Below are 26,838 nucleotides of genomic sequence, written 5' to 3' on the forward strand. Positions count from 1 at the left end.
GCCCATTTTTGAGGGTCGGTTCATTCATGAAATAAGAGGATTTAAAACAAGACACTTATGTGTATTGGGTCGGTGCATCTGGTTGTTAACCCAAAGGTTGGTGCTTCGAGCCCACCCAGGGAAGGCTTAGGACAGAATTTCTGAATTGCAGAGGGTTCGATTAAATGACTCTCCTGGTCCCTTCCAACTATCTTCTGTTCCACTGGAAAGCATTATCCCCCCCCCCCCCCGCCCCAATGGATCAAGACATGCCATGCTTGAGATGAGTCATCTTGAGCCTAACAACCTGTTGGCAACCTCTTGGTTGTTAGGAGGCAATTGTCTATGCTGATAGCATCACAGTGACACCGATTGTGTGGTCAGGAAATAGTGAAAGTTGCTGGGGAGGCGACAGGGAAAGTGGTACAGCTGGGAATAGCGACCAGTGGCTTTTTCTCTTGCCTCAGACAAAACATGACTTGCGTCACACGGAGATGCCTACAAAGGCAAAAGGAATTCATCCTCGATGGTGTGGCTGTAGACACTATAGCAAGCAGCTACACCAACCTCCTGCCCAGGTTGTGGTCTGCCTTGCCTCCTTATAATGCTCAACTGGACATCCACGCGGCCAGCTACTTCTCATCCCCAGTGGTCAAATCTGTGCTGAAAAAGACAGAACAGGTAAGTGCATCTAAAGGATAGTGAAACCAGCTCGACTGACATTCACACAGGTACTGCAGGATCTGCTGACTTGCGATTCTGCAAGACAATTTCCCGCAGAAACTTGCTCTTAGTTTGTGGTCCGCAAGCTGCCCATTTGGAGCTTTCCGGCCAGGCCAGCTCCTCCATCCCATAATAGTTTGCTGCCATTGATTTCCTTGGCTGTGCATTGCGTCTGCTCCTGCCGTGCTAGGGTGAGTCGCCATATGCTGCAATTTAATTCACATAATTGCTCAGCACAGCTCAGTAATACCTCTTACTGGTATGTTAGAGCTTTGCCTGAGAACGGAAAGCATTGTGCATCTTTTGAAAGTGTATACCGTATGTTTTGCTCTATAAGACTCACCTTTTCCCTCCTAAAAAGTAAGGGGAAATGTGTGTGCGTCTTATGGAGCGAATGCAGGCTGCGCAGCTATCCCAGAAGCCAGAACAGCAAGAGGGATTGCTGCTTTCGCTGCGCAGCGATCCCTCTTGCTGTTCTGGCTTCTGAGATTCAGAATATTTTTTTTCTTGTTTTCCTCTTCCAAAAACTAGGTGCGTCTTGTGGTCTGGTGCGCCTTATAGAGCGAAAAATATGGTAGTAATAGAATCCATTGCTCTTGGAGTGGTGTGTGGGTTTGCCTGACTTGGAGGTTGTTAATAAAAGGCTGGATCAGCATTTGAAGTGCTTAGCCATACAGAGGTTACTGTTTTGCTCATTAGGCTAGTAAAATCCATTGTTGCCTTTTCAATTATTTTAAATCTAGGTTGCTTCTGGAGGCAGAAGAATTACGCCCCTGTCAACCTCTCTTAAGGGTCCATCCAGATTCCAATCCATTCAACACATTGAAAGTAAATGGGGAAAATATAATGAAGACCAAATCACCACCAGGCTCCTGAATCGGCTCCCTACTTCAAAAAAAATAAATTGTGTCCTACTTAAAAGACCTTGGAATGTTTCCAAAAGATAGTTAGGCTGTGCATCTTCTATAGGTGTTCTTCTATAGGCTGTGCATCTTCTATAGGCCTATAGTATGGCCTATGGGTGTTCAGGAGGGGTGTGTTAAATCTTCAATATCTTCTATATTTGGACTTCCCTTTCTTGGAATGTTTCGGCTTTTGCTGCTTGATGTCACAGCTGCCTCTATGACCTCACTGTACGCACCACATGCCCCTATGACATCAGCCCCAATTACGTTAGGAAAAGGGAAGGAACATGGTGGGCAATGTGAAAAGTTGAAAGGTCTCCTTCCCCACCCTGCAAATTTTATCGCTTCATCATGCCCAAAAATATCTTTACTAGAAGGAAATTTTTTAAAAATGAGTTCCGTACAGCCCCTAGCACGTTGCTGGTACTAAAACGCTAAGCAGCATTAGTAATATTTTTTTTATTGCTTTTGCTTGTTACAGACCCGCGGAGGTACCTCGAGGGATGGTTGGATAGTAGATTATTTTCATATCTATGGGCCAGGACAGAGGTACTTGAACAGGAGAAATTGGGCAGGGGCAGGTGAGAAAAATACTGTGCCTTTTCTATGCCTGTGTTTCGTCATTCCTCTCTGTGTCTCTCGGAGCTGTTTCCCCCTATTTCACTGTGGCAATCAAAGGCTTTTGAAGTTGTGTTTGATGCTGCAGAAATGACTTAATTCAGGCCACATCCATGTGACACATTTAAAGCAGTAAATAAGCATGGCTTCCCCCATGGAATCATGGGAACTGTAGTTTGTTAAAGGTAAAGGGACCCCTGACCATTAGGTCCAGTCGTGACCGACTCTGGGGTTGCGGCGCTCATCTCGCTTTATTGGCTGAGGGAGCCGGCGTACAGTTTCTGGGTCATGTGGTCAACATGACTAAGCCGCTTCTGGCGAACCAGAGCAGCGCATGGAAACGCCGTTTACCTTCCCGCTGGAGTGGTACCTATTTATCTACTTGCACTTTGACGTGCTTTCAAACTGCTAGGTTGGCAGGAGCAGGGACCGAGCAACGGGAGCTCACCCTGTCACAGGGATTCGAACTGCCGAACCTCTGATTGGCAAGTCCTAGGCTCTGTGGTTTAATCCACAGCGCCACCCGTGTCCCTTAATGTAGTTTGTTAAGTGTGCTTAACCCGCCTTATTTCCTTCATAGAATGACAATTCTCACAGTTCCCTGGTGGGGAAAACCCCACCTAAGGTCCCTCACACAGACAAATCCTTTACTCAATAGCAACGACGAATCTGCAAAAGCAAAGTTCTATAACTTGCTCGAGCAGGAAAGATTTGTACTGAGAATGCCAGATAGAGGGTAACTTAGACATTTTATTAATGACCTGGGTGGATATAAGAAGGGGTGTTATAAGAATTCTAAAGTCTCAAATATAGAATAAATGTTCATAAATGTACGAGGCAAACACATACATAAGTATATAAACCACATATCTGAAATAGGTCAGGAGAGCAATCCTGAAGCCATTTTGACCCTCCCAAATTGACCTCAAATTATTCTCTGCCAGGAGGAAGGAAATAGAAAAAGCTTTCCAATTGTCTTTGGACTGTAGGGGCTTACACCCTCCTGCAAACACAGTCTGGAAAGTACAGTGGAACCGCGGTTTTCGAACGTAATCCATTCCAGAAGACCGTCCGACTTCTGAAATGTTGGCAAACCGAGGAGCAATGGGCAGTCTGCAAAATCTACTGAGAAAAAAGAAAAACATGCACTGGAAGCTGTTTGACTTCCGATGCGTGTCCGAAAACGGAAGCAATTACTTCAGGGTTTTCGGAATTCGGCTTCTGAGATGTTAAAAAAACGAGGTTTCACTGTATCTGTTAAGCTGAGCAAACTCAATTATGTGCAAGAGAACTAAAGTATTTACTATCACCTGGGTAGCCAGGCTACCCAGAAAATGCAAGAGTTGTTTGCGACTGGACTTAACTGTCAGTGGTCCTTTACCTTTACCAACGGGATGCAGATGGCGCTGTGGTCTAAACCACTAAGCCTAGGGCTTGCCGATCAGAAGGTTGGCAGTTCGAATCCCCGCGATGGGGTGAGCTCCTGTTGTCCGGTCCCTGCTCCTGCCAACCTAGCAGTTCGAAAGCACGTCAAAGTGCAAGTAGATAAATAGGTACCTCTCCGGCGGGAAGGTAAACGGCGTTTCAGTGTGCTGCTTTGGTTTGCCAGAAGCGGCATAGTCATGCTGGTCACATGACCTGGAAGCTGTACGCCAGCTCCCTCAGCCAATAAAGCGAGATGAACGTCACAACCCCAGAGTTGTTTGCTACTGGACTTAACTGTCAGGGGTCCTTCACTTTTACCTTAAGGCATTATTAGGTATCCTGGCAGACAGGAGAGAAGCAATACTCTCAAATTTCTGCTGGAGATGGCCTCTATCTGTGATGCATGTATGATGTTTTGGGGGTTGGTCTTGGGGTACAGGGTGGGCAATTTCAAAAGCCATTATAGGGTCTTGCACACCATTGTTTACGGTTCTCCTCTGTCCTGCATGTGGTGACCCTGTGGCAACAGTTTATTTCCTTTTAAATGAAGTTCAGGCTTACTAGCCGCTTTGCTTTCAATATACAGTGGTACCTCAGGTTAGGAACTGAATTCGTTTTGGAGGCCCGTTCTTAACCTGAAACTGTTCTTAACCTGAAGTGCCACTTTAGCTAATGGGGCCTCCTGCTGCCGCTGCGCCGCTGCCATGCAATTTCTGTTCTCATCCTGAAGCAAAGTTCTTAACCTGAGGTAATATTTCTGGGTTAGCGGAGTCTGTAACCTGAAGCATATGTAACCCGAGGTACCACTGTATAGTGGTACCTTAGGTTAAGAACTTAATTCGTTCTGGAAGTCTGTTCTTAACCTGAAACTGTTTTTAACCTGGTGCCACTTTAGCTAATGGGGCCTCCCACTGCCGCTGTGCGATTTCTGTTCTCATCCTGAAGCAAAGTTCTTAACCTGAGGTAATATTTCTGGGTTAGCAGAGTCTGTAACCTGAAGCATATGTAACCTGAAGCGTATGTAACCTGAGGTACCACTGTACTTTAGTTGGCCTCTGCTTTCTCCGCAACTGGGGCGGGACTCTATACAGGCTCTGGAAACCCCATAAGGGAATTAGAGGAATTATCTTACAACAGGGGTAATAAAGAATTAGTGTCTCCCCCTCTCCCCACATACAGGTCATTCTCCACAGCAAGTGGCTGGCCACTATTGGCACTTGATGGACGTAAAGCCGGTGAAAGGGTACAATGGACGTTACGGCTACCGCCGCAACACCCCTGATCTCCGCACCCGTTCCTCTTGCTTTGGCGAAGTCACATGTTTCCCCATCCATTGAAGCGTAGCATATGATTTATTCTCTGCCTTCCTCTTATCACACTGTCCATTTGTTGTCAATTATCTTGATTTCTCCAAAATAAAAAATACTTTTAATTTCTTTACATGAACATTGTGTGTGCGCTTCTGTGTTGTGGGGTGGGGGTGGGGGGAAAGAAGAAAAATGTTACAAAGGTTGGGTGGTTCCAGGCACTCACCCAGGGCCTGTGTTCCTTTTGTTACGAAAATTACAGGGGGGGGGGGGACATCTTTAAAGTTAAATGTTACAAATATTATGCCTGAATGTATCCTTTCAACTTGACAGCTCAGGGAAGTTTGTTGTTGTTGTTGTTTAGTCGTTTAGTCGTGTCCGACTCTTTGTGACCCCATGGACCAGAGCACGCCAGGCACTTCTGTCTTCCACTGCCTCCCGCAGTTTGGTCAAACTCATGCTGATAGCTTCGAGAACACTGTCCAACCATCTCGTCCTATGTCGTCCCCTTCTCCTTCTGCCCTCCGTCTTTCCCAACATCAGGGTCTTTTCCAGGGTGTCTTCTCTTCTCATGAAGTGGCCAAAGTATTGGAGCCTCAGCTTCAGGATCTGTCCTTCCAGTGAGCACTAAGGGCTGATTTCCTTCAGAATGGATAGGTTTGATCTTCTTGCAGTCCATGGGACTCGCAAGAGTCTCCTCCAGCACCATAATTGAAAAGCATAAATTCTTTGGCGATCAGCCTTCTTCTAGGAAGTTACCTAGCTTTAAAAATAATATAAAATCAACTCCTTTGCCGGTTTCCTCCATTCCAAGGCTATTTTCCCTTTGAAAGGGACTCCAGGAAGTTCCCAGAGGTCACAATTGCTGAGCTGATTGTTGGCCAAGGAAAGCCTAATCCCATCACCAAACTTGCCAAGGGGTCCAGACATGCAAAGGAAGTTCTATTGTACTTTGGGTGGTGGCACTTCAGAGGTGTTTGCCTATGCTAATCTTATACCTGAATCTTGCCCTGCCATGTCTGCTTATGCTAATCTTGTACCAAGGACTTGTCTGGACATGTTTGCCAAGGTTAAAAAGGTAAAGGGACCCCTGACCACTAGGTCCAGTCATGACCAACTGGGGTTGCGGCGCTCATCTCGCTTTACTGGCCGAGGGAGCCGGCGTACAGCTTCCGGGTCATGTGTCCAGCATGACTAAGCAGCTTCTGGTGAACCAGAGCAGCGCACGGAAACGCCGTTTACCTTTCCGCTGGAGTGGTACCTATTTATCTACTTGCACTTTGACATGCTTTTGAACTGCTAGATTGGCAGGAGCAGGGACAGAGCAACGGGAGCTCACCCTGTCGCGGGGATTTGAACCACCAGCCTTCAACCTAGTGTAACCCCTGTCTACCCCTCCCCGTTTGTGACATGTCAGTGATGTAGCAATGATGCTGTACGAACTGTATTCTGGGATATGGTGGGAAAGTTTTAAAAGTCTTTGTCACCCCATTCTCTGGGTTCAAAATTCCTCTTTGAACCTGTTGCACAATAAACTTTGGTCTACAGCTATTTGCTCCGGTTGGTGGCTGGACTCCTTCCTTTATTCCGCAGGGACCCGCGGGCTCTGCCCGACGAGGTGGGTGACTGAGCAGCCTCACACCTAGATTTTTCCGTAACACTTTGGAGAATTGAGACGCGGCAGAAACTGTTGTAGCTTTCAGAAATAGGGTTTATTCACCTGTTTGCACCTTCAGTCTGCATGGAGGGAGCCCAGATCTTGCAGCGTGGTCATTTCAAGAGGGTAGCAGTATGCCCTGCTTGTGTGGTTCCCCTCCACTGTTGGAAACTGGATGCTGGGACAGAAAAGCCTTCTTTCCTTATCAGGACTAAGCTGACGCAAACACGGGAAGGGACTCAAAGCAGGACCCCCTCTGGTACACATAGTGAGAAAGGCGGCATAACGATAAAAGTAAAATTCCAATAAAAGTCCACGGACCGGAAATCATATGGGCAGATATTTATATTATATTTAGTTTTTTCTTTTAAAAAAGTTTAGGAGTACTCTCATTTCGACTCAAGGAAACCACCATTTTATAGTTCAAATGGGGAAAAATAAATACAGTAAATGGATTAAAGGCCACCATCGGGGGTAGCAACGGAACTGACGATTCACCGTGCTAGAGAAGAAACTAAATCTTTATTTTTATTTTTTAGTTTCTGCTCTGGTTAGATTGACAAAATGTTTAGGGGAATGCGTACCCCTGTGTCCCCCCCGAAAAAAAACACTGATTATATCATATTATATTATAATAATATCTGCCCATATAATTTTTCTTTGATTGTTATTATATTGTACCTTTGCCATTTATTTATTTCATAAAGTTTATACACAATTTACTGCTTAAAAAAAAACAACCCTCCTTTTTGCTGCTGGTAATTTCAACTGCACAACCAGAAACGACATTGAGGAAGAAAGCAAGAGAGAGAGAGGGAAAGAGTGAGAGTTATGCGCCTAGAATTCATAGAATCAGAACGGTAGGGACACCTGGGGTCATCTAGCCCAACCCTCGGCAATGCGTGAATGGCGCGCCTCTGTATAGGCGCGCGTCTCCTTAGCGCCACCTTGCGGCCGAAAGCGCAGGTTCGATTTCCTGGAAGCTCGGTGGGATGGGGTGGGGTGGGAAGAGTTGGGCGACGTCATCAAGCCGCGACGGCTGAAGAAGAGAACTGGAGGCGGGGCGGGCGGGGAAGCGTTTGTTGACGTCATCACACCGCGACGGCTGAAGAAAAGATCGGAAGGGGAAAGCGGCGAAGAAGCAGCCGGACGGCGCGGCCTCCTCCGCAGTCGACATGGGGGGAGGCGACCTGGTAAGGACGGGGGGGGGGGAGGACACTGGGGGCAGTTCTTCCCCCCAAAAAAGCTGTGAGCTGTTGACAGGGAAGGGTGGTGTGGGAAGTTGGAGCCTCAGTGGAAGCACTGAAGTGTTGTGGGGTTTTGTGTTGATTTTTCAGGGGTCGGACTGGATGACCCCAGGTTGTCCCTTCCGACTCTGCAGTTCTGAGTCTATGATGCAAAGCACCTGCCAAGGCCCTGGAGGCCAACGCTCAGATACGGGCGGGGGGGACGGACCCAGCTTTGAAAGGGAAGTGGGGTGTTATTGTAAGACGCTAGGCGTTCACACTGGGTCACAGATCACCTGCTTTTGTCTTGTGTGCAGTTATCTAAATCTTTTCATGTTGTAAGTTGCCTTTCTGATTACAGTGGCACCTCGGGTTACAGACGCTTCAAGTTACAGACACTTCAGGTTACAGACTCCGCTAACCCAGAAATAGTACTTCCCTGTGGGAGAAAGTGCCCAAATGTTAGTTGTCGTGGACAAAAGCCACATCACTTTCTCCCTTTTTTTGAAACACAATAGGGATACATTTAAATTTGCAATTCGGTATAACAGGGACAGTACAGTGGTTACAGACACTTCAGGTTACAGACGCTTCAGGTTACAGACTCCGCTAACCCAGAAATAGTACCTCGTGTTAAGAACTTTGCTTCAGGATGTGAACAGAAATCGTACAGCGGCGGCGCAGCAGCAGCAGCAGGAGGCCCCATTAGCTAAAGTGGTGCTTCAGGTTAAGAACAGTTTCAGGTTAAGTACGGACCTCCGGAACGAATTAAGTACTTAACCCGAGGTACCACTGTACTTTAGGGACGCGGGTGGCGATGTGGGTAAAACCTTAGCGCCTAGGGCTTGCCGATCGCATGGTCGGTGGTTCGAATCCCCGCGGCGGGGTGAGCTCCCGTCTTTCGGTCCCAGCTCCTGCCCACCTAGCAGTTCGAAAGCACTCCTAAGTGCAAGTAGATAAATAGGTACCGCTTTCTAGCGGGAAGGTAAACGGCGTTTCCGTGTGCTGCGCTGGTGCCGGCTCGCCAGAGCAGCTTCGTCACGCTGGCCACGTGACCCGGAAGTGTCTCCGGACAGCGCTGGCCCCCGGCCTCTTAAGTGAGATGGGCGCACAACCCTAGAGTCGGACACGACTGGCCCGTATGGGCAGGGGTACCTTTACCTTTTACCACTGTACTTTAATGTATTTTATTTATGATTTTAACATATCATAACTTGACTTGATGCCAGAGTGGTCCATGCTCTGGTTATCTCCCACTTGGACTGCTGCAATGAGCTCTATGTGGGGCTACCTTTGAAGGTGACCCGGAAACTGCAACTAATCCAGAATGCGGCAGCTAGACTGCTGATTGGGAGCGGCCACCAAAACCATATTAACACCAATCCTGAAAGACCTACGTTGGCTCTCAGTACATTTCCAAGCACAATTCAAAGTGCTGACCTTTAATGACTTTAAAGGCCTCGGCTCAGCATGCCTGAAGGAGCGTCTCCACCCCCATTGTTCTGCCCGGATACTGAGGTCCAGCTCCGAGGGCCTTCTGGGGGTTCCCTCACTGCGAGAAGTGAGGTTGCAGGGAACCAGGCAGAGGGCCTTCTTGGTAGTGGTGCCCGCCCTCCTGTCAGATGTCAAGGAAATAAACAACTATCTGACTTTTAGGAGACCTCTGAAAGCAGCCCTGTTTAGGGAAGTGTTTAATGGTTGCCGTTTTATCATGTTTTCAGTATTCTATTGGGAGCCGCCCAGAGTGGCTGGGGAAACCCAGCTAGAAGGGCGAGTTATAAATTTGTTGTTGTTTAGTCATTTAGTCGTGGCCGACTCTTCGTGACCCCATGGACCAGAGCACGCTAGGCACTCCTGTCTTCCACTGCCTCCCGCTGTTTGGTCAAACTCATGCTGGTAGCTTTGAAAACACTGTCCAGCCATCTCATCCTCTGTCGTGTTGAATATTAAAAACAATAGGTCATTCCTGCCACTCATGAATCGGGAGAAACCTGCACTTCAATGTTTTCTTTCTCCTTACTGTTCCTGGCAGTGTTTGCTGTTTTGGTACACCATTTGTAAGGGAAACCTTATCACCTGTTGTGCCAAGTTACAGGGAACCAGGCAGAGGGCCTTCTTGGTAGTGGCACCCGCCCTGTGGAATGCCCTCCCACCAGATGTCAAAAAGAACAACTACCAGACTTTTAGAAGACATCTGAATGCAGCCCTCTTTAGGGGAGCTTTTAATGTTTAACAGACTACTGTATTTTAATACTTTGTTGGAAGCCGACCAGAGTGGCTGGGGAAACCCAGGCAGTTGGGCGGGGTATAAATATTATTATTATTATTATTATTATTATTATTATTATTATTATTATATACCTCAATTCAAGGGTCTCATTCCTGTTCGTAGAACCTCAAGAAAAGCTGGCATCCACAAACCTTGCGCAATGTGGAGAAAGTTTGGAAGGCAGAACAGAAGCATGAAGCCGAACGGAAGAAAATCGAGGAGCTGCAGCGGGAGTTACATGAAGAACGAGCGCGGGAGGAAATGCAGCGCTATGCGGAGGACGTGGGGGCCGTCAAGTATGTTGGGCAGGATTTCCTTGGCCGACAGGCATATTTAGGGCTTAAATTGAGCAGATGCTTAGGATTGCTTCTCCAAACAGCTACACTGGTAACCAAAATGCCACAGAAATATGAAACAGTTAGTAGAAACAGCCTCATAGGATGATGGTTTCTTGGGTTCTTTGGGGAAAACTTGGAGTGAAATTATACTTGTTCAGGGTCAGAAACTCAGATATATATAAGCCAGGCACCTTTTCTCCCCCGTGAGGCTTATTATTTCTATTCATTTCATTTCTATACTGCTTTATATTTTAAAGAAAAAATCTCAGAGTGCTTTACAACACATTGAAACGTCAGTGCAGAATAAAACAAATTCAAGCCTCAAGGAAAATATTTCAGATCCCTCTCTAAGTGACATCTTGCTTTCTCCATATCTGTTTACCCACTTAACTTATATAGCAGCCCCATAACAGAAGTATTCTAGGAAGCCAGTGTGGTGTCGTGGTTAGAGTGTCGGACCAGTAGAAGAAGAAGAGTTTGGATTTGATATCCCAATTTATTACTACCCGAAGGAGTCTCAAAGCGGCTAACACTCTCCTTTCCCTTCCTCCCCAACAACAAACACTCTGTGAGGTGAGTGAGGCTGAGAGACTTCAGAGAAGTGTGACTGGCCCAAGGTCACCCAGCAGCTCCATGTGGAGGAGCGGAGATGCGAACCCGGTTCACCAGGTTACGAGTCCACTGATCTTAACCACTACACAGGAAGATTGTGGTTCAAATCCCTACTCAGTCATGAAGCTGACTGGGTGATCTTGGGCCAGTCCCAGCCTCTTAACCTACCTCACGAGGTCGTTTTAGGGATTAACTGGGTGAAACATGTAATCATTGGAGTCGCGGTAGAATAATTCAAAAGTTCGATATATACATAATCTGTCACCAAATATCGCCAGAACAGAGTTTCCGGATAACCAATCTGTTTCGTTCAATGCTCATCAGCCAATCTTGATCAGTGCTTCATCAGCCAAACTTGTAAGAATTAATATGAGAAGGATGCAGTTGAATTTCTTAACAAGACAGTCTTACATGTAAGGAAATATAAATGCTGTAGAAAATATACTCTGGATCAGTGCTCATATGATACCGTAGTCACTGAACTTTTGAATTCCGGCGATATTTGGTGACAGATTATGTATATATCAAACTTTTGAATTATTCTACTGTGACTGGTGAGGAAGATTTAGAGACTTTGGTTGCAATTTCTGATCATTTGTATTAGTCTATAAATAGTGTTTAGTGCCATTGTTATCGGCCATCGTGTTGTTTTATCTTGTTCAGTAATTTCTAACACTGACTTGTGTATATATGTTTGCCTGTGTCTTTATTTCTGTTTCTAACTTGCGCTATTTCTAAACAAAGCACAGGCACAAAAACATATTTTAGAAAGTTAGAAATTACCCCCAGATCTGTTTCACCTTCCGTCGGCTACTCAATTGTTTCCTTGGTCAACTCTTCCTTATAACAGTTTGAGAAATGCTTCTGTTGCAGAGGAGACATCTTTTCCTTTTCTCTCAGCTCCCACCCACTTGGTCTGAAAAATATGTTTAATGTCCTTTTCCGCCAATGAATTAGGAAAAAAGATGAGAAGCTGGAGTGGATGTACCAAGGACCAGGAGGCATGGTGAACAGAGATGAATACCTTATGGGCCGCCCAGTTGACAAATACGTCTTTGAGACCATGGAGGACAAGGAAACAGGCTGTTCCTCTGAGACCGGCCTTCTGCCAGGCTCCATCTTTGCCCCTGCAGGTGCCAACTCTGCCTTGGATATGGCCAGCAAAATCCGAGAAGACCCGCTGTTCATGATAAGGTAGCAAAAATCTTTAGCTTTATATGGAACCAGTTGGTGCTCTTAAGTTTTGTAAAGTACAGGAGAGCCAAGGCCTTTTTAGTGTGACCATGCAGTGGGAGGACAATGACGTATTGTTTTCATTAGCGTCACCAATTCCCCACTTTAATATGGAATCATAGAACTGTAGAGTTGGAAGGGACCCTGAGGACCATCTAGTCCAACCCCCTGCAATGCAGGAATATGCACAGGGATCGAACCTGCAACCTTGGTGTTATCAGCACCATGGTCTAACCAACGGAGCTATCCAGGCTCATATGTATTTATTTAAAGTGGGTTTTTTACCTTGCTAAAAGGCTCCCCAAAGTGGCTTTAAAAGACCAGTAGTAGCTGTGGTCTAAACCACAGAGCCTAGGGCTTGCCGATCAGAAGGTCGGCGGTTCGAATCCCCGCGACGGGGTGAGCTCCCGTTGCTTGGTCCCTGCTCCTGCCAACCTAGCAGTTCGAAAGCACACCAGTGCAAGTAGATAAATAGGTACCACTCTGGCGGGAAGGTAAACAGCGTTTCCGTGCGCTGCTCTGGTACGCCAGAAGCGGCTTAGTCATGCTGGCCACATGACCCAGAAGCTGTACCCTGTTCTCCCTCGGCCGGTAAAACGGGATGAGCGCCACAACCCCAGAGTCGTCCACGACTGGACCTAACGGTCAGGGGTCCCTTTACCTTTCTGGTAAGACAAAGATGTAAGAAATATGTAAAGCTGAGACGTTATGTTACATCGCAGAAACTTGCAGTGATGTGAATCCTGCAGTTAGGTTTCATTGCAATGTTGGGATAACAGTGTTGTGCATGGGGAAATCTCATCATAACCTTGAAATCTCTTTTCACCCCCCACCCCCGGTTTTCAATGTTGTTATTTAGGAAGAGGGAGGAAGAGAAGAAGCGTGAAGTTCTGAACAACCCTGTAAAAATGAAGAAGATCAAAGAACTGGTATGTTAAGGCTGAGATTCTGTGTACCCTTAGCTGAAATTCCATGGGGCATGCATAGAATTGTGCTATTGTCTGTAACAAATCCCTATAGCAAGGATTAACATTTACAATGTTCTCTTGTCTTTGGGGTGGGGGGAAATAGCATTTTACCGTATTTTTTGCCCTATAGGATGCACTTTTCCCCCTCCAAAAATGAAGGGGAAATGTGTGTGTGTCCTATGGGGCGAATGCAGGTGTGCACCGACCCCTCTCGCTCTCCAGGCTTCAGGAAGCTATCCGCAAGCCTTGGGAGCCTTGGGAGACAGCAGCCTGCAGCCCGAAACCCAGGGAGCGCAGCGGAGCGTGCCCCAGTCTTTGGGCAGCTCTCCTCAAGCCTGGGGAGCCCGGCGCGACTTCCTGCCGGGCTCTCCAGGCTTGCAGATAGCAGCCTGTTCTGGGGGCTGGGGTCGGGGGAAGCTCAGGCTTCCCCCGCCCCAGCCCCGTGCCTGGGGGAAAAAAATTTTTCCCCCTCCCCCCCCCAAAAAAAACTAGGTGCGCCCTATGGGCCGGTGCACCCTATGGGGCGAAAAATATGGTAATTCCAAGGCTTGAAATGTTTGGGTGTGCAGGTGTGGACCCTGGCATTAAATTGGTGCTGATGTAACTGTATTGAGGATAAATGTAACCTTCATCTTTTAATTGTGTGCTCACAACCAAGGTGGTTTAAAGACTGGTACAGGGAAGGGTGACTTTCCACCCTACCCCCTTTCCAGTGCTTGATTACGGTTGGAGCAGCAATTTTCACCCGTATATTATCGGGAGGTAATTATTCCAACTTTATCTAATGCAGAATAGGACAAAGAGAGGTGGTGGGAAGAAGTCTTTGTCCTCGCACTCCTTCACGGGGTAGAACTGCGTTATAAATCACTATGCTCGTTTGATACGGAGCTGGCACCTTTCTCCTTCCCCCACCCCCAGTTGCAAAGCAGTTTGGAGAAGAAGAAGAAGAAAAAAAAGAAAGATAAGAAGAAGAAGCACAAGAAGCACAAGCACCACAGCCCCAGCAGCAGCGAAGACGAACAGGCGAAAGCCAAGTACGTTTCTACGCAGTGCGACCTTGTTCAACACTCATTTCCTGTTCTTAATTAGCAATGTATTTTCCACTCTTGGTTGGGTTGGCCTTGTGAGGCAGGGCTCTGTCACTCCTTTCAATGTCGATAAAGGAGGCTAAGGAGACAGTGATTTGCCCACAACTGCAGCGACAGGACTTACACCTACTCTGCCTTTCTCCCTTCATAAATGTCCTGGTGGGGGACAGAGTTGCCTGCTTTTCAAGCCTACGCACTTGTACATCTTTCTCCTGCCTCAGGCAATTTGTTGGATCCCCAGGGAGATGCCTGCTGCCAGGCTTGCCTTGTTTTCCTTCCCCTTGTCTATCTGTTAGCCTGGGTTCCTTGACAAGGCTTGGTGTCTACAGGGTAGGCATTCAGAATTACATGCCACATAATATCTGAAGACGCAGGTGGCGCTGTGGGTTAAACCACAGAGCCTAGGACTTGCCGATCAGAAGGTCGGCGGTTCGAATCCCCGCGACGGGGTGAGCTCCCGTTGCTCGGTCCCTGCTCCTGCCAACCTAGCAGTTTGAAAGCACATCAAAGTGCAAGTAGATAAATAGGTACCACTCCAGCAGGAAGTTAAACGGCGTTTCCGTGCGCTGCTCTGGTTCGCCAGACGTGGCTTAGTCATGCTGGCCACATGACCCGGAAGCTGTACGCCGGCTCCCTCGGCCAATAAAGCGAGATGAGCACTGCAACCCCAGACTCGGCCACGACTGGACCTAATGGTCAGGGGTCCCTTTACCTTTACCTTTAATATCTGAAGGCTCCGTAGCTATCAGACCACCTGGAGAGGTTCAGTAATAACCAGGCTGACAAAGAGGCTGGCATAAATGTTGCTTTTTTCTTTTGCTTTAGGTCACGGGAGAAAATGGACCGCTCTTCCTCAGAGCCTCTTCACCCCAAAATACCAGGGTATGGCTTGCAGGTACGCCCAAGCTGTCTACCCTTAAAACTCCCCCCCTTGGGGTAGCAGAATGGAAGGGGTGAAGACCACGCTGGCAAGCATGGTTGCCTCCATCACCAGTCCCACCTTTCTCCCATTTCAGATCCAAAACGCCGGCCGCGAAAGCACATCTGGCCACAAGGTCCAACAGAGTTCCGGGTCGAAGAGCCGTGGCCTGTCGCCAGAGAGGATGTCTGGCAAGAAGAATGCTTACGAGGCGGAGCAGAGCAGCCGCAGGAGGTCAAGGTCACCCAGGCACAATAAACAGTAAGCAAGCAGATGGGGGCAGCTGTTGCTGGGTGCCTATTGATAGTGCTATGGAAGCCAGTCTATTTCTGGCTTAGAATCATTTGCTTGTGGTGGAGTGTCATGAGAAAGCAGAATGGGGTCTAAGTGTACTTGAAGGGAGATAATCCCATCTCCAACATGTCTGACCCACCCTGTGTTCATCACCTGAGACCCTTCTTCGTGTGTCTCCTCCGCAAGAGGTCCAGAGAGTGGCAGCAGAAGAAGGGGCCATTTTTGCCATGGCTCCCTGTTTGTGAAATGCTCTCCCCAGGGAGGCTTCCCAGGCGCCTTCATTATATATCTTTAGGTGCCAGGCAGAAAAAGTTTATTACTTTTCTGGCTGATTAACATTTTGTGGCCTTTTTGTGGGAGGGGGGATATTGGTTTGTTCAATTTTTTTATTATGTATTTTGTGTTCTCATTTTGTATTTTCATCTTGTGACCTGCCCTGTAATCTTCGGATGAAGGGTGGTGTACAAATTCAATCAATAATAATAATAATAGTAATAGTACAGTGGTACCTCTGGATGCTAACGGGATCCGTTCCGGAGCCCCGTTCGCATCCTGAAGCGAACACAACCCGCGTCTGTGCATGCGCAGGTCGCAATTCACCACTTCCACACATGAGCGGCAAAACCTGGAAGTAACGCACTCCGTTACTTGCGGGTTGCCGCGGAGCGCAACCTGAAAATACTCATCCCGAAGCTACTTCAACCTGAGGTATGACTGTACAAGATTGGGAAGGGGCAGGAGAATGGAATAGGTCCAAGACTCATTGGGACCAAATGGTTATTTTCGTGGCGGATATGAAAAAAGGATCTTCCTGAATTGCAGCCACAACATCAAGGAACAGAAGGCAAAAACGGGAGGCAGGAGTCCTTCGCCGAAGCAAGAAGTCTATAGAAGACCACAGACCTCAAGGTATGTTTAAGTGGGTACAGCGCCAGGGGGTGCATTGTGAAGAAAGGGAAGGCTGCATCCTTCATGCAGGAGGCTTCAAAATGGATTGGCAAAGCAAGGCGATGATATTCAAAGTCCCACACTTTGTGTTTAATTCAAGTCCGCCTTCCTGGATGCTGAAGACCAGAAAGCTGCTCTTAGGTGCTTTTTTAAATAAGCAGGTTTTAGACTTCAGTTCTGTGCCCTGGGTGGTCCAATGTACCGTATTTTTCGCTCTATAGGACGCACTTTTTCTCCTCCAAAAAGAAGGGGAAATGTGTGTGCATCCTATGGAGCGAATGCAGGCTTTCGCTGAAGCCTGGAGAGTGAGAGGGGTCGGTGCGCTCCGGAGGCTTCGGGTGAACGCACCTTGAACGCACAGAACGCACCTTGTTTTAGAGGGGGAGAACAAGAAAAAAAAATCCCCCCCCCTGTTCTCCCCCTCCTATGGTCCAGTGCGTCCTATGGTCCGGTGCGTCCAATAGAGCGAAAAATACGCTACTTAGTAGACCTGGTTAAAACCAGAAGAATCCTGATGTGGGTGTGAAATCTAGATCCCTTAATGCCCATGTGCCATGCTCTGCCCTGGCTTCCTTTTCATTTTCAGGCACATTCAAGATTGCCCATGTGCTCTAAATGTGCTCGACACACTGCAAGTAGCCAGAGGCAGTTTGCTGCAGCTAAGAGAAATCCATTTGCTCAGAGTTCCCCAGTTAAGCAGGGATTTGATTTGAACCCAGGTCTTTTCATTTACCCCATTTGTATGACCGTCCATCAACCCGTGTTCTCATTAGCTCACCAAAAAAAGACCAGTGTTCAAATCCGATAACACAGATCAAAGTTACAACATTCTGTTGTAGCTCTAGCACTGGAGGCTGGGGGGACTGAAACTGAATTTCACCTGCTTTAGGAGAAAACTCTCTGCGGAAGAGCTGGAGAGAAAACGTCGAGAAATGATGGACAATGCCAAGTGGCGGGAAGAGGAGAGAGCGAAGAACGTGAACAGACACAGAAAAGAAGAGGAGCGAGAGCTCACACGGGATAAACTTGACAACAGCAATGGGAAGTTCATACAGTGAGTTTCCTCCCTTCCTCTGAAACTTGGCGGGGGGGGGGGGAGAGCTATAGCTGAGCATGTGCTTTGGGTTCAGTTCCTGGCATCTTAAGTTAAAAAGATTGAGAGACCTTGGAGAACCACCGCTAAAAAGATTAGACGTCACTGGGCTACATGGATGCGGGTGGCGCTGTGGTCTAAACCACTGAGCCTCTTGGGCTTGCCGATCAGAAGGTCGGCGGTTCAAATCCCCGCAATGGGCTGAGCTCCTGTTGCTCTTTCCCAGCTCCTGCCAACCTAGCAGTTTGAAAGCATGCCAGTGCAAGTAGATAAATAGGTATCGCTGCGGCGGGAAGGTAAATGGCGTTTCCGTGCGCTCTGGTTTCCGTCATGGTGTTCCGTTGTGCCAGAAGCGGTTTAGTCATGCTGGCCACATGACCTGGAAAGTTAAGGTAAAGGGACCCCTAACCATTAGGTCCAGTCGTGACCGACTCGGGGGTTGGGGCGCTCATCTCGCTTTATTGGCCGAGGGAGCCAGCTTACAGCTTCCAGGTCATATGGCCAGCATGACTAAGCCACTTCTGGCGAAACAGAGCAGCACACGGAAACACCGGTTACCTTCCCGCCGGAGCGGTACCTATTTATCTACTTGCACTTTGACGTGCTTTCGAACTGTTAGGTTGGAAGGAGTAGGGACCGAGCAACGGGAGCTCACCCCATCGTGGGGATTCGAACCGCTGACCTTCTGATCGGCAAGTCCTAGACTCTGTGGTTTAACCCACAGCGCCACCCGCGTCCCTTACCTGGAAAGTTAGCTATAGACAAACGCCGGCTCCTTTGGTCTGAAAGCAAGATGAGTGCTGAAACCCTATCATCGCCTTTGACTTAACCGTCCAGGGGTCCTTTACCTTACCTTTTTTTAATTTTTTTACATCGACCAGTGGTCTGATTTAAACACCTTCACGCGTTCCTATAAAATTTCAGTTCCAAAACTAAACTAAGGGTTGCACGTGGCTCAGGAAGTATACCATATGCAGTTGGTATGTGGTTTAAGAAGAGGCCTTGCCTCTTCTGAGCCCATTTCCACCTCTTTCCTTCCTGCCTAAAATTCCTTTTGGTGGGAAACACACTTGGGGTACAAGGCAGGAGGCTGCTTTTTCCAACTCATCACGTTTCTTTCTCTCTCGATTTTCCTGCAGCCACATAAAGCTTGAGAGTGCGTCAACCTCTTCCCTTGAAGACAGGGTCAAGAGGAACATTCACTCCATCCAAAGGACAGCGGCAGCCCTGGAAAAAAACTTCATGCAGAGATGAGACTTGCTTCTGTCTTCCTCCACCGGACCACTGGACCAGATAGGGAAACCTTCGTATAAACTCCACAGCTCAGGCCAGCTGCCCTCTCACTGTGTGAGAGGGCTTATACCTGGGTATCATGAGGAAGACGTTATCTTTCATGCTTTGCTATAAGGGTCGTTTTTTTCCAAACTAGGATGTTGTAAAGGCCTGTGGGGTCCCAACTTTTGGAAGAGTTTGATGTACTCCTGGCAAGGCTTTTTGATGGTAGGCCCTGGCTTCAAGCTCCATAGAGCTATAACATTTAGGCTAGAGGGCATCAGCTAGAGGAGATTTGCATCCACAGTGAATGGAATAGAAAGAAAGAAGAGGTGGTCCTTTCGCTTCCGATTATGTCATCGCTTCTTATAAGGAGCACAGCTGCCAAAACCACGTGTATTTTATTGGCCGATCATAATTCCTTTTCGGTTTCTTAAATAACTTGATATTATTGGGCATTGGACCCATCCAAATTGGCTTATGTTTCTGAGTTATTCTCCCCCACCCCCAAGACTGGTGTTCTATCCAGTCTTATTTTTAAAACAACTTTTAAATAAGATTTTGTGCCGGGTACCTAATATCGTAGAGACAGGGGTGCCTTTTATAAAAAGAGGCTTTATTTTATTTAAAGCGTTTTAGTGGAGACAGATGCACTTTCTGAAGTGAAACTTAGCTTTCTGAAGAATAGACAAAAAAGTAATACCTGACCTAAGGGGACAGCCGTCTTTGTGTAGTCTGTGATGTGTAAATGCTGATCTTTGTATAAAATCCAGCTGGAATAATAGATATTGTTTCTCTTAAGCAGCTGTTTTAACCTTTTTGTGGTGATTTATCTTAATAAGCAGTTCACATTCGCAGGTCATTTGAAATATTGTTGTGTTTCATGTGGAACGGCAGAAGAATGTGCGGTGATTGCAGGGCTGGGGGAAGCACACAAATTCCCGTTTTGTAGCAACTGGCTTTGGAAACAGGCCCTTTTAGAGTGAAAAGAGGGCTGTCAAGTATGTTCCCAAAACACACTGCTTACAAGGACAGTGACCATCCCCACCCACAAGGCTTTTAAAACAATCCTGGGATAGGTACAAAGAGCTATATGAGAGGATGAAGGAGCAGCTGCTCTGTGCCCTGCAGCCAGCGCCTCAACTCAAGGCACAGTTTAGAAGAAAGACTACTCACTCTTCCTGGCTTTTTACCCTTTCACATTATTCTATATTTGTAAAGGTGTGTTAACTGTTGTGCCAGAAAATTTCTACTAAATATGAGATTTTTTTGAAATTTTTTTTTACTATCTACTTATCATTGTTTATGGCACAGAATTTGAAGAGAGATAGCAGAAACTACTTGGCTGCTTTTGGCTGTGTTCTTACATTTTTAATGGTGAAAAGGGGCCCCTTAAGAAAATCAACAGTACAATGATTGTATAATTCACAGGAGTGAATGTTAGTATTTTGACAGTTAACATGGCGACTTTATACCTACCAGAATTCCCTCCTGGCCCATTGCCCTGTACAGTGGTACCTCGGGTTACATACGCTTCAGGTTACAGACTCTGCTAACCCAGAAATAGTACCTCGGGTTAAGAACTTTGCTTCAGGATGAGAACAGAAATCGTGCTCCGGCGGCACGGCAGCAGCAGGAGACCCCATTAGCTAAAGTGGTGCTTCAGGTTAAGAACAGTTTCAGGTTAAGAACGGACCTCTGGAACGAATTAAGTACTTAACCCGAGGTACCACTGTATGAGATTTCTCTGTTTCCTCTTATTTTCTTAGCTTCTTGTTTCTGATCTTCAGACTCTCTCCTTCTCCTTTCCCTCAGGATCGTGATTCTCAAGCATCTACATGTTTGCTTCCTTCTTCTTGGCTACCGCACCCTCTTTGAATAATGATTACCACTGTCCACTTCCACCTCAGCCCAATCATTTTTAGGCTTTTGTCCCATCCAAACTGCTCTTTACTTTGTGAAACTAGAAATAAAGTGGACCAGCTTATGAATATGACATGATAGTCATCTTCGGATATCTCAAGCGCTGTCCCATGGAAGAGGGAACAAGCTTGTTTTCTCGTGCTCTGGAGGGTAGGACTCGAACCAGTGGCTTCAAGTTACAAGAAAGGAGATTCCGACTAAGCATCAGAAAGAACTTCCTGACAGTGAGAGCTGTTCGACAGTGGAACGGTTGCAGACTCTCCTTCCTTGGAAGTTTTTAAGCAGAGGTTGAGTGGATGCCATGGATGCTTTAGCTAAGATTCCTGCGTTGCATGGGGTTGAACTAGACTGATTGATTGATTTCAGTCTTGTGTGTGGGCATGAGGTTTACCTGGGAGTAGTCACCCTTTTTCTTTAGGCTTCTTTAAGTGTTGGTGCTGACCTTGAAAGCCCTACATGGCCTCGGCCCAGTATACCTGAAAGTATGTCTCCACCCCCATCGTTCAGCCCAGACACTGAGGTCCAGCTCCGAGGGCTTCTGGCAGTTCCCTCACTGCAAGAAGGGAGGTTACAGGGCACCAAGCAAAGGGCCTTCTCGATAGTAGTGCCTGCCCTGTGGAACGCCCCTTGGGATGTCAAGGAAATAAACAACTATCTGACTTTCAGAAGACATCTGAAGGCAGCCTTGTATTGGGAAATTTTTAATGTGTAATGTTTTACAATTTTTTATGTACTGCCAGCCATAGTGACTGGGGAAACCCAGTCAGATGGCTGGGATATAAATAATAAAATTGCTATTTTTATTATTATTTAATGAATGATTCCCCACCAGCCCAAAATGGGCTGGAAGTTGGGTAGTTGTGGTGGAGACAATGCTTAATGGAGAAGAAAAGAAAGAAGGGCTCAAATTTACCCATACACTGGGCACTTTTTTCTCTTTGGGTTGGCAAATAGGGTGGAGTAGCTACTGAAGGCATGACATCTATGAGCGAAAAGGGAGACATGGCTCTACAATAATTGCGTGAGGTTCACTCCAGCCACAGGCAGCGCTGTCTGCAAAAACACCACGTCCCTGACGTACCATCGCAATTCCCCCATTCATAATTCCAGGCGCCTCTCCGCTGATTGGTCGTAAGACGGAGAGGCGTGGTCCCTCCCATCTGTACGTCACTTTCTCTTTACCGGAGCGTACTAATACTGAAAGAAAGGGATGTGGAGAAAATCTTTCGGGTTCCGCTGCACGAATCTCCCTTTAACCAGTCTCAGATTGATATTTTTTCTCCCCTCCTCACGGGGAACCCCCGCGTGCCTCAGCTTTAACTATCCTCGCAGCACTTTTCTCCCCCCAGCTGAAGCGCAAATGGTACATCCCGCCCCGCCGCCCGCCCCCCTCCCTCCGGCCGACGCCATCTTGACGCCTCTGCGCAGGAGCCGAGCGCGCGGGGTGCTCGTTCCGCGGTGGAGCAAACCACCGAGGAGGAAGCGCGGGGGGGGGGGAGGGAGAGGTGGAAGGGAGGTGGGCAGGCGGGGCGGGGCGACGTGTTGCCCGCGGACGAAACTACTTCTGGCGGCCGCGAAGGGGTGTCTCTGTGTGTGAGGCGGGGGGGGGGGGCGGGCAAGCGCCCGGATTCGGTTCGCTAGGGAGGCGGGCGGCGCTATTCGGCAGCTGACAGCGGGTGGGTGGGGCGCGGGCGCGACCATTATGCGGACGGCGGGGGTGGCAGCGCGACGCCCGATTCTCTGAGCGGAACCACTTGGTGGCACGCAGCGGGGGAGGGGGGAGAGGGATCTGCTGCGAGCCAGCGGCTCAGGTGATACAGGTGCGGCGGCGGCGGCGGGCGGTACCACTCTGAATTCTCTCGCGGGGGGGGGGAGAGGGCAAGAGAGCGAGGGAGGGCGTGCTACTGACGGGCTTGGAATGGTAACAGCTCTGAGGAGGCGTGGCCGGGCGGTACCATTCGGGGGAGGCGGGCGGGGAGGCATGCCACAGACTTGACGTGTGCGTGTCTGCGAGGGGGGGAATGTTCCATTGCGCGTGGGTGAGGAAGGCTCCATGTGGTGCTTCAGGAGGGCCCCGTCGAGGGTGATACCACTGCATTCAGCAAGGGGGGCAGAGGGAGGCAGGAGGTACCACTTAGGGGACTGAAGGGGGCAACTTTTGGTTTTGGGGGTGCCTCTCCGGGGAATGCCAGGCAGTGCCAGCGCATGGGGCAAGTGGTGCCATTTTGAGCTGTGGTAGCGGAAGGGGTGTGCCTTTCACCCAAATAGCATCAATAAGTGGGTATTTGAAAGGGACCATGCTCAGGCCCCACTGCTCTTAGGGGGCTGTGAGGGGTGCGCGGCGGTGGTGGTGGTGTTTTTGGGCAAGCCAGGAGCCCGGAGAATCCCCTGGCCGCCATGGCTTCGAACTGCACCGGAGGCACGGCCTCGGCGAACGTCGGCGCGGCCATCGGAGCGGCGCTGAGCGCTTCCAAGACCAAGACGAAGAAGAAGCATTTTGTGTGCCAGAAGGTGAAGCTCTTCCGAGCCTCGGAGCCGCTCCTCAGCGTCCTGATGTGGGGAGTCAACCACACGGTGAGCAAGAGCGGCATGCAAATGTAGGTAGATCCCGACTCCCACTTCCCTTGAGTCACGCACAGGCGAGAGACGAAATGTGGCATTCATCCATCTCCATTAGGAGAGGTACACCTTCTCATGCCATGAGTCTTAGTGGCAGATCTTTCGCATCACCTGTTTGTTTGTTTTCAGTGACTAAGCTCGGAAGAACCAGTTCTTGCAGGTCCTGTTGCCAACATGGATTAGGATCCATATTCTGCAGGGGAACATGCTTGGCGGAAAAGGGAATTTAAAAGTTCCCATCTTTTGAAACGGGTGGCTTGTCAGGTTTCGCTGTACTGCAGTTTCCATCAGCCCAATGGTCAGGGTTGATGGGAGATATAGTCTAGCAAGATCTGGAGGGTCCCCATTCCCCAACCTCTATTTTAAAATAATCTGGTAGTGTGAGGAGCAGGTTATAATACTCGTGATACAACAGCTTGGGGTCATCCACTGAAGCTGAATATCGGAACATCCAAAAGGATGGACTTCACACAGCACATAGTTCAATTCTGGAAGAGGCCACCACAAAATGTGGTGGTGGCCACCATCTTGAATGATTTCAAAAGGGGATTAGGCAAATTCATGGAGGATAAGTCTATCAGTACCTACTAGTCATGATTATATAAAAAGGTAAAGGGACCCCTGACCATTAGGTCCAGTTGTGGCCGACTCTGGCCGAGGGAGCCGGCATACAACTTCCGGGTCATGTGGCCAGCATGACTAAGCCGCTTCTGGCGAACCAGAGCAGCTCACAGAAACGCTGTTTACCTTCCCGCAGGAGCGGTACCTATTTATCTACTTGCAGGTTGACAGGAGCAGGGACCGAGCAACAGGAGCTCACCCCGTTGCGGAGATTCGAACCGCCGACCTTCTGATCAGCAAGCCCTAGGCTCTGTGGTTTTAAGCCACAGCACCACCCGCATCCCCATGATTATATACTACCTTAGTATTGGGAGGCAGTAAGTCCCCAGTTGCTGGGGATCACGAGTGCGAGAGGGCTGTTGTGCTCATGTTGTGCTTATGGGCTTCCCATTGGTATCTGGTCAGCCACTGTGAGAGCAGAGTGCTGGACTTGGTGGGCCTTTGGTCTGATCCAGCAGGGCTTCTGCGTGGATGTCCTTCACATCGATTTCACACAGTGAGATAGGCAGGTACAAGTCCACCTCCCAGTTTACCTTATCTAGGGTTGCTTTCCCTGTTGACCCTTCTCTTCAGCTGTTATGGGAAGAAGAGACAAAAGGTTTTTCAGCCACTTCAGCAATTAACTCCACAGTCCTACATGTTTCTGCTCAGAAGTAAGCCCAATTTCCTGCAGTAGGACTTACTCCCAGATAAGTGCAAGTAGGATTGCACCCTAAATCAGATCTAAGCAAGCAAGTTTCCACTTTTATATTGGCTTGGATGTGTCTGTTTGGAGTAAGCTGAACACCACAAACTTGTTTCTATAAATACATTATTTTGCCGTGATGAATTCTGATTTCTTGGGTTTAATAATTCACAGTTTAAAACATGCATGCATAGTTTTGGATGGTGGTTTGGCGCTTGATGAGGCTTGTAAAATATTCCAAATATTTTCCCAACTATTTTTGGTGCTACGGTGACCAGGCAAATGAGATTCTGTCAGCCTTATTCAAAACCCCTCCTTTTACACCAGGTAACAGAAATGAGTGGTCACTTCCTCTCCTGAGGACAGAACTGTTTTGCTGAATCTGGGTTCCAATCCTCATTCATCTTGAGCTCGCTCTGTTGCAATTTATTTCTACTCTATTGATCACCTGTGTCAAATGGGAAGGGTACCTTCCCGAGTTTCTGGGTGGAGAGCGAGAGAAGATGGCAACATTTTCAGTATGCAACAGTGTGCCAGATAAATGCTACACAACCATCTTATCAACTGTTGCAATTTAATAGGCATTTTGGTTGCAATCATTTGTACACCAGCCACCCACGTGTTGTGGAACTCCAGTCCCCATGACCCAAGGGGCATGGCCAGGGGGTTGATGGGCGTTGTCCAACATCTGGAGGACTGCAAATTCCACGTTTCCCACCTGTGCCCTAAAGGTGTTTGCTAGCTGTGGTTGATAAAATGGCCCCAGATAACTGGTGGGGCATTTATTGAGTAGCACAGGCATAGGCAAATTCGGCCCTCCAGACGTTTTGGGACTACAACTCCCATCATCCCTAGCTAACAGGACCAGTGGTCAGGGATGATGGGAATTGTAGTCTCAAAACATCTGGAGGGCCGAGTTTGCCTATGCCTGGCAGAGCCCACCTCCTGTGGACTGGGAACAATGCTGTCTGTTCAGGAATCTTAACAGAATATTGGCGCCATGCATAACTTACATGAGCAAAGTGCCGCCTTCCCCAGGACTTTCACATTCCCTGTGATAAATATGGCAGTGTTGTCCTATGTGTCATGCATAAACTCTGTGAAACCACACCTCACTCTCGGATTATTGGATATTCCTCTGCCTCTGCTAACCCTGAGACAAAATGCAGTAGCAAGTTGAGAGAATGTCAACTTTGGCAGCAGGAAACTGGAGGGCAAAGGAGACCTGCATTATTATTTTTTGTGTAGGGCTTCATGAATTGAGTAAAGAAACTGGACGGCTTGAATTTACAAGCAGTGCTTTTACTTGCTGCAGCTGACCTGTAATTTTGTAATATTGATTTAATGGCGTGTTTTGTTGCAACTGCGTTTTTCAATTTGTTTTAAGTTGCCTCGAGTAATAGGAAAGTCGCCAGGCAAATGCAGTGAATAAAAAGGGAATAGCTTTGACCAATCCTGCCCAATGGGTTGGGTAGGTTTGGGTTGGACAGAGGGCCACATAGTTGTTAATCTGTGGGATTTCTTGTTGCCAGAGGTGATGCTGGCCACCAGCATAAAAGGCTTAAAGGTAATTAGATTCATTTATGGGTGGCGCTGTGGGTTAAATCACAGAGCCTAGGACTTGCCGATCAGAAGGTCGGCGGTTCGAATCCCCGCGACGGTGTGAGCTCCCGTTGCTCGGTCCCTGCTCCTGCCAACCTAGAAGTTCAAAAGGATGCCAGTGCGAGTAGATCAATAGGTACCGCTCCGGCGGGAAAGTAAACGGCGTTTCCGTGCGCTGCTCTGGTTCGCCAGAAGCGGCTTAGTCATGCTGGCCACATTACCCAGAAGCTGTACAATAACCTCGGCCAATAAAGCGAGATGAGCGCCGCAACCCCAGAGTCGGCCACGACTGGACCTAATGGTCAGGGGTCCCTTTACCTTTACCTCTTTATGGGTATGCAACTATTAGTCCCAACAGCTCAATAGAGCCTCCACGTGGCAGGGGTAGGATACCTCAGATTGCTGAGGGGAAACCGCAGTTCTTGCCTTAATGCCCTGCCTCTGCCCTTCTTGAAGGTACTTGGCTATCCCCTGTCAGACATGGGAGAGCCTTGCTAGTTGCCCCTTCAGTGTG

General features: G+C 48.1%; 3 protein-coding genes across 5 annotated transcripts in view; all 3 read left to right on the plus strand.

Annotated features, from left to right (window-relative positions):
- Positions 1-256: 256 nt before the first annotated feature.
- Positions 257-5,096, plus strand: SPMAP1 (sperm microtubule associated protein 1). The gene is made up of 3 exons (XM_028703841.2): positions 257-660; positions 2,089-2,188; positions 4,830-5,096. Exons 1-3 carry the CDS (start codon positions 454-456, stop codon positions 4,985-4,987), a joined length of 465 nt encoding a protein of 154 aa, XP_028559674.1. The 5' UTR covers positions 257-453; the 3' UTR covers positions 4,988-5,096.
- Positions 5,097-7,708: 2,612 nt separating this feature from the next.
- On the plus strand, positions 7,709-19,675 carry CWC25 (CWC25 spliceosome associated protein). Of its 2 annotated transcripts, none has more exons than XM_028751953.2 (10): positions 7,709-7,807; positions 10,233-10,405; positions 12,017-12,253; positions 13,152-13,221; positions 14,179-14,294; positions 15,174-15,243; positions 15,365-15,528; positions 16,354-16,470; positions 17,399-17,563; positions 18,742-19,675. In XM_028751953.2, the coding sequence occupies exons 1-10, from the start codon at positions 7,790-7,792 to the stop codon at positions 18,854-18,856; spliced, it is 1,245 nt and encodes a 414-aa protein (XP_028607786.2). In that variant the 5' UTR covers positions 7,709-7,789; the 3' UTR covers positions 18,857-19,675. The 2 variants fall into 2 exon arrangements, with proteins under 2 accessions (XP_028607786.2, XP_028607787.2); XM_028751954.2 differs by having other exon boundaries at positions 16,384-16,470.
- Positions 19,676-22,666: 2,991 nt separating this feature from the next.
- PIP4K2B (phosphatidylinositol-5-phosphate 4-kinase type 2 beta) overlaps positions 22,667-26,838 on the plus strand; it is a 38,926-nt gene continuing 34,754 nt past the window's right edge. Inside the window, exon 1 of one of the 2 annotated variants that reach the window (XM_028751950.2) lies at positions 22,667-23,371. In XM_028751950.2, coding sequence (XP_028607783.1) covers positions 23,195-23,371 — 177 coding nt within the window. In that variant the 5' untranslated portion in view covers positions 22,667-23,194. Of the gene's footprint in view, positions 23,395-26,838 lie in introns of both variants that reach the window. The other variant, XM_028751952.2, reaches the window with a different exon arrangement.

Source organism: Podarcis muralis, chromosome 13, assembly GCF_964188315.1.
Source record: "Podarcis muralis chromosome 13, rPodMur119.hap1.1, whole genome shotgun sequence".
Lineage (NCBI taxonomy): Eukaryota > Metazoa > Chordata > Lepidosauria > Squamata > Lacertidae > Podarcis > Podarcis muralis.

Bases quoted from the DNA above. Each gene is read 5' to 3' on its own strand.
- SPMAP1 (XM_028703841.2), top strand. From the start codon at position 454: ATGACTTGCGTCACACGGAGATGCCTACAAAGGCAAAAGGAATTCATC. The intron at 661-2,088 runs GTAAGTGCATCT...TGCTTGTTACAG, and splicing joins TGCTGAAAAAGACAGAACAG to ACCCGCGGAGGTACCTCGAG. The intron at 2,189-4,829 runs GTGAGAAAAATA...CCCCACATACAG, and splicing joins GAGAAATTGGGCAGGGGCAG to GTCATTCTCCACAGCAAGTG.
- CWC25 (XM_028751953.2), top strand. The intron at 14,295-15,173 runs GTACGTTTCTAC...CTTTTGCTTTAG, and splicing joins GACGAACAGGCGAAAGCCAA to GTCACGGGAGAAAATGGACC. The intron at 16,471-17,398 runs GTATGTTTAAGT...CACCTGCTTTAG, and splicing joins AGAAGACCACAGACCTCAAG to GAGAAAACTCTCTGCGGAAG.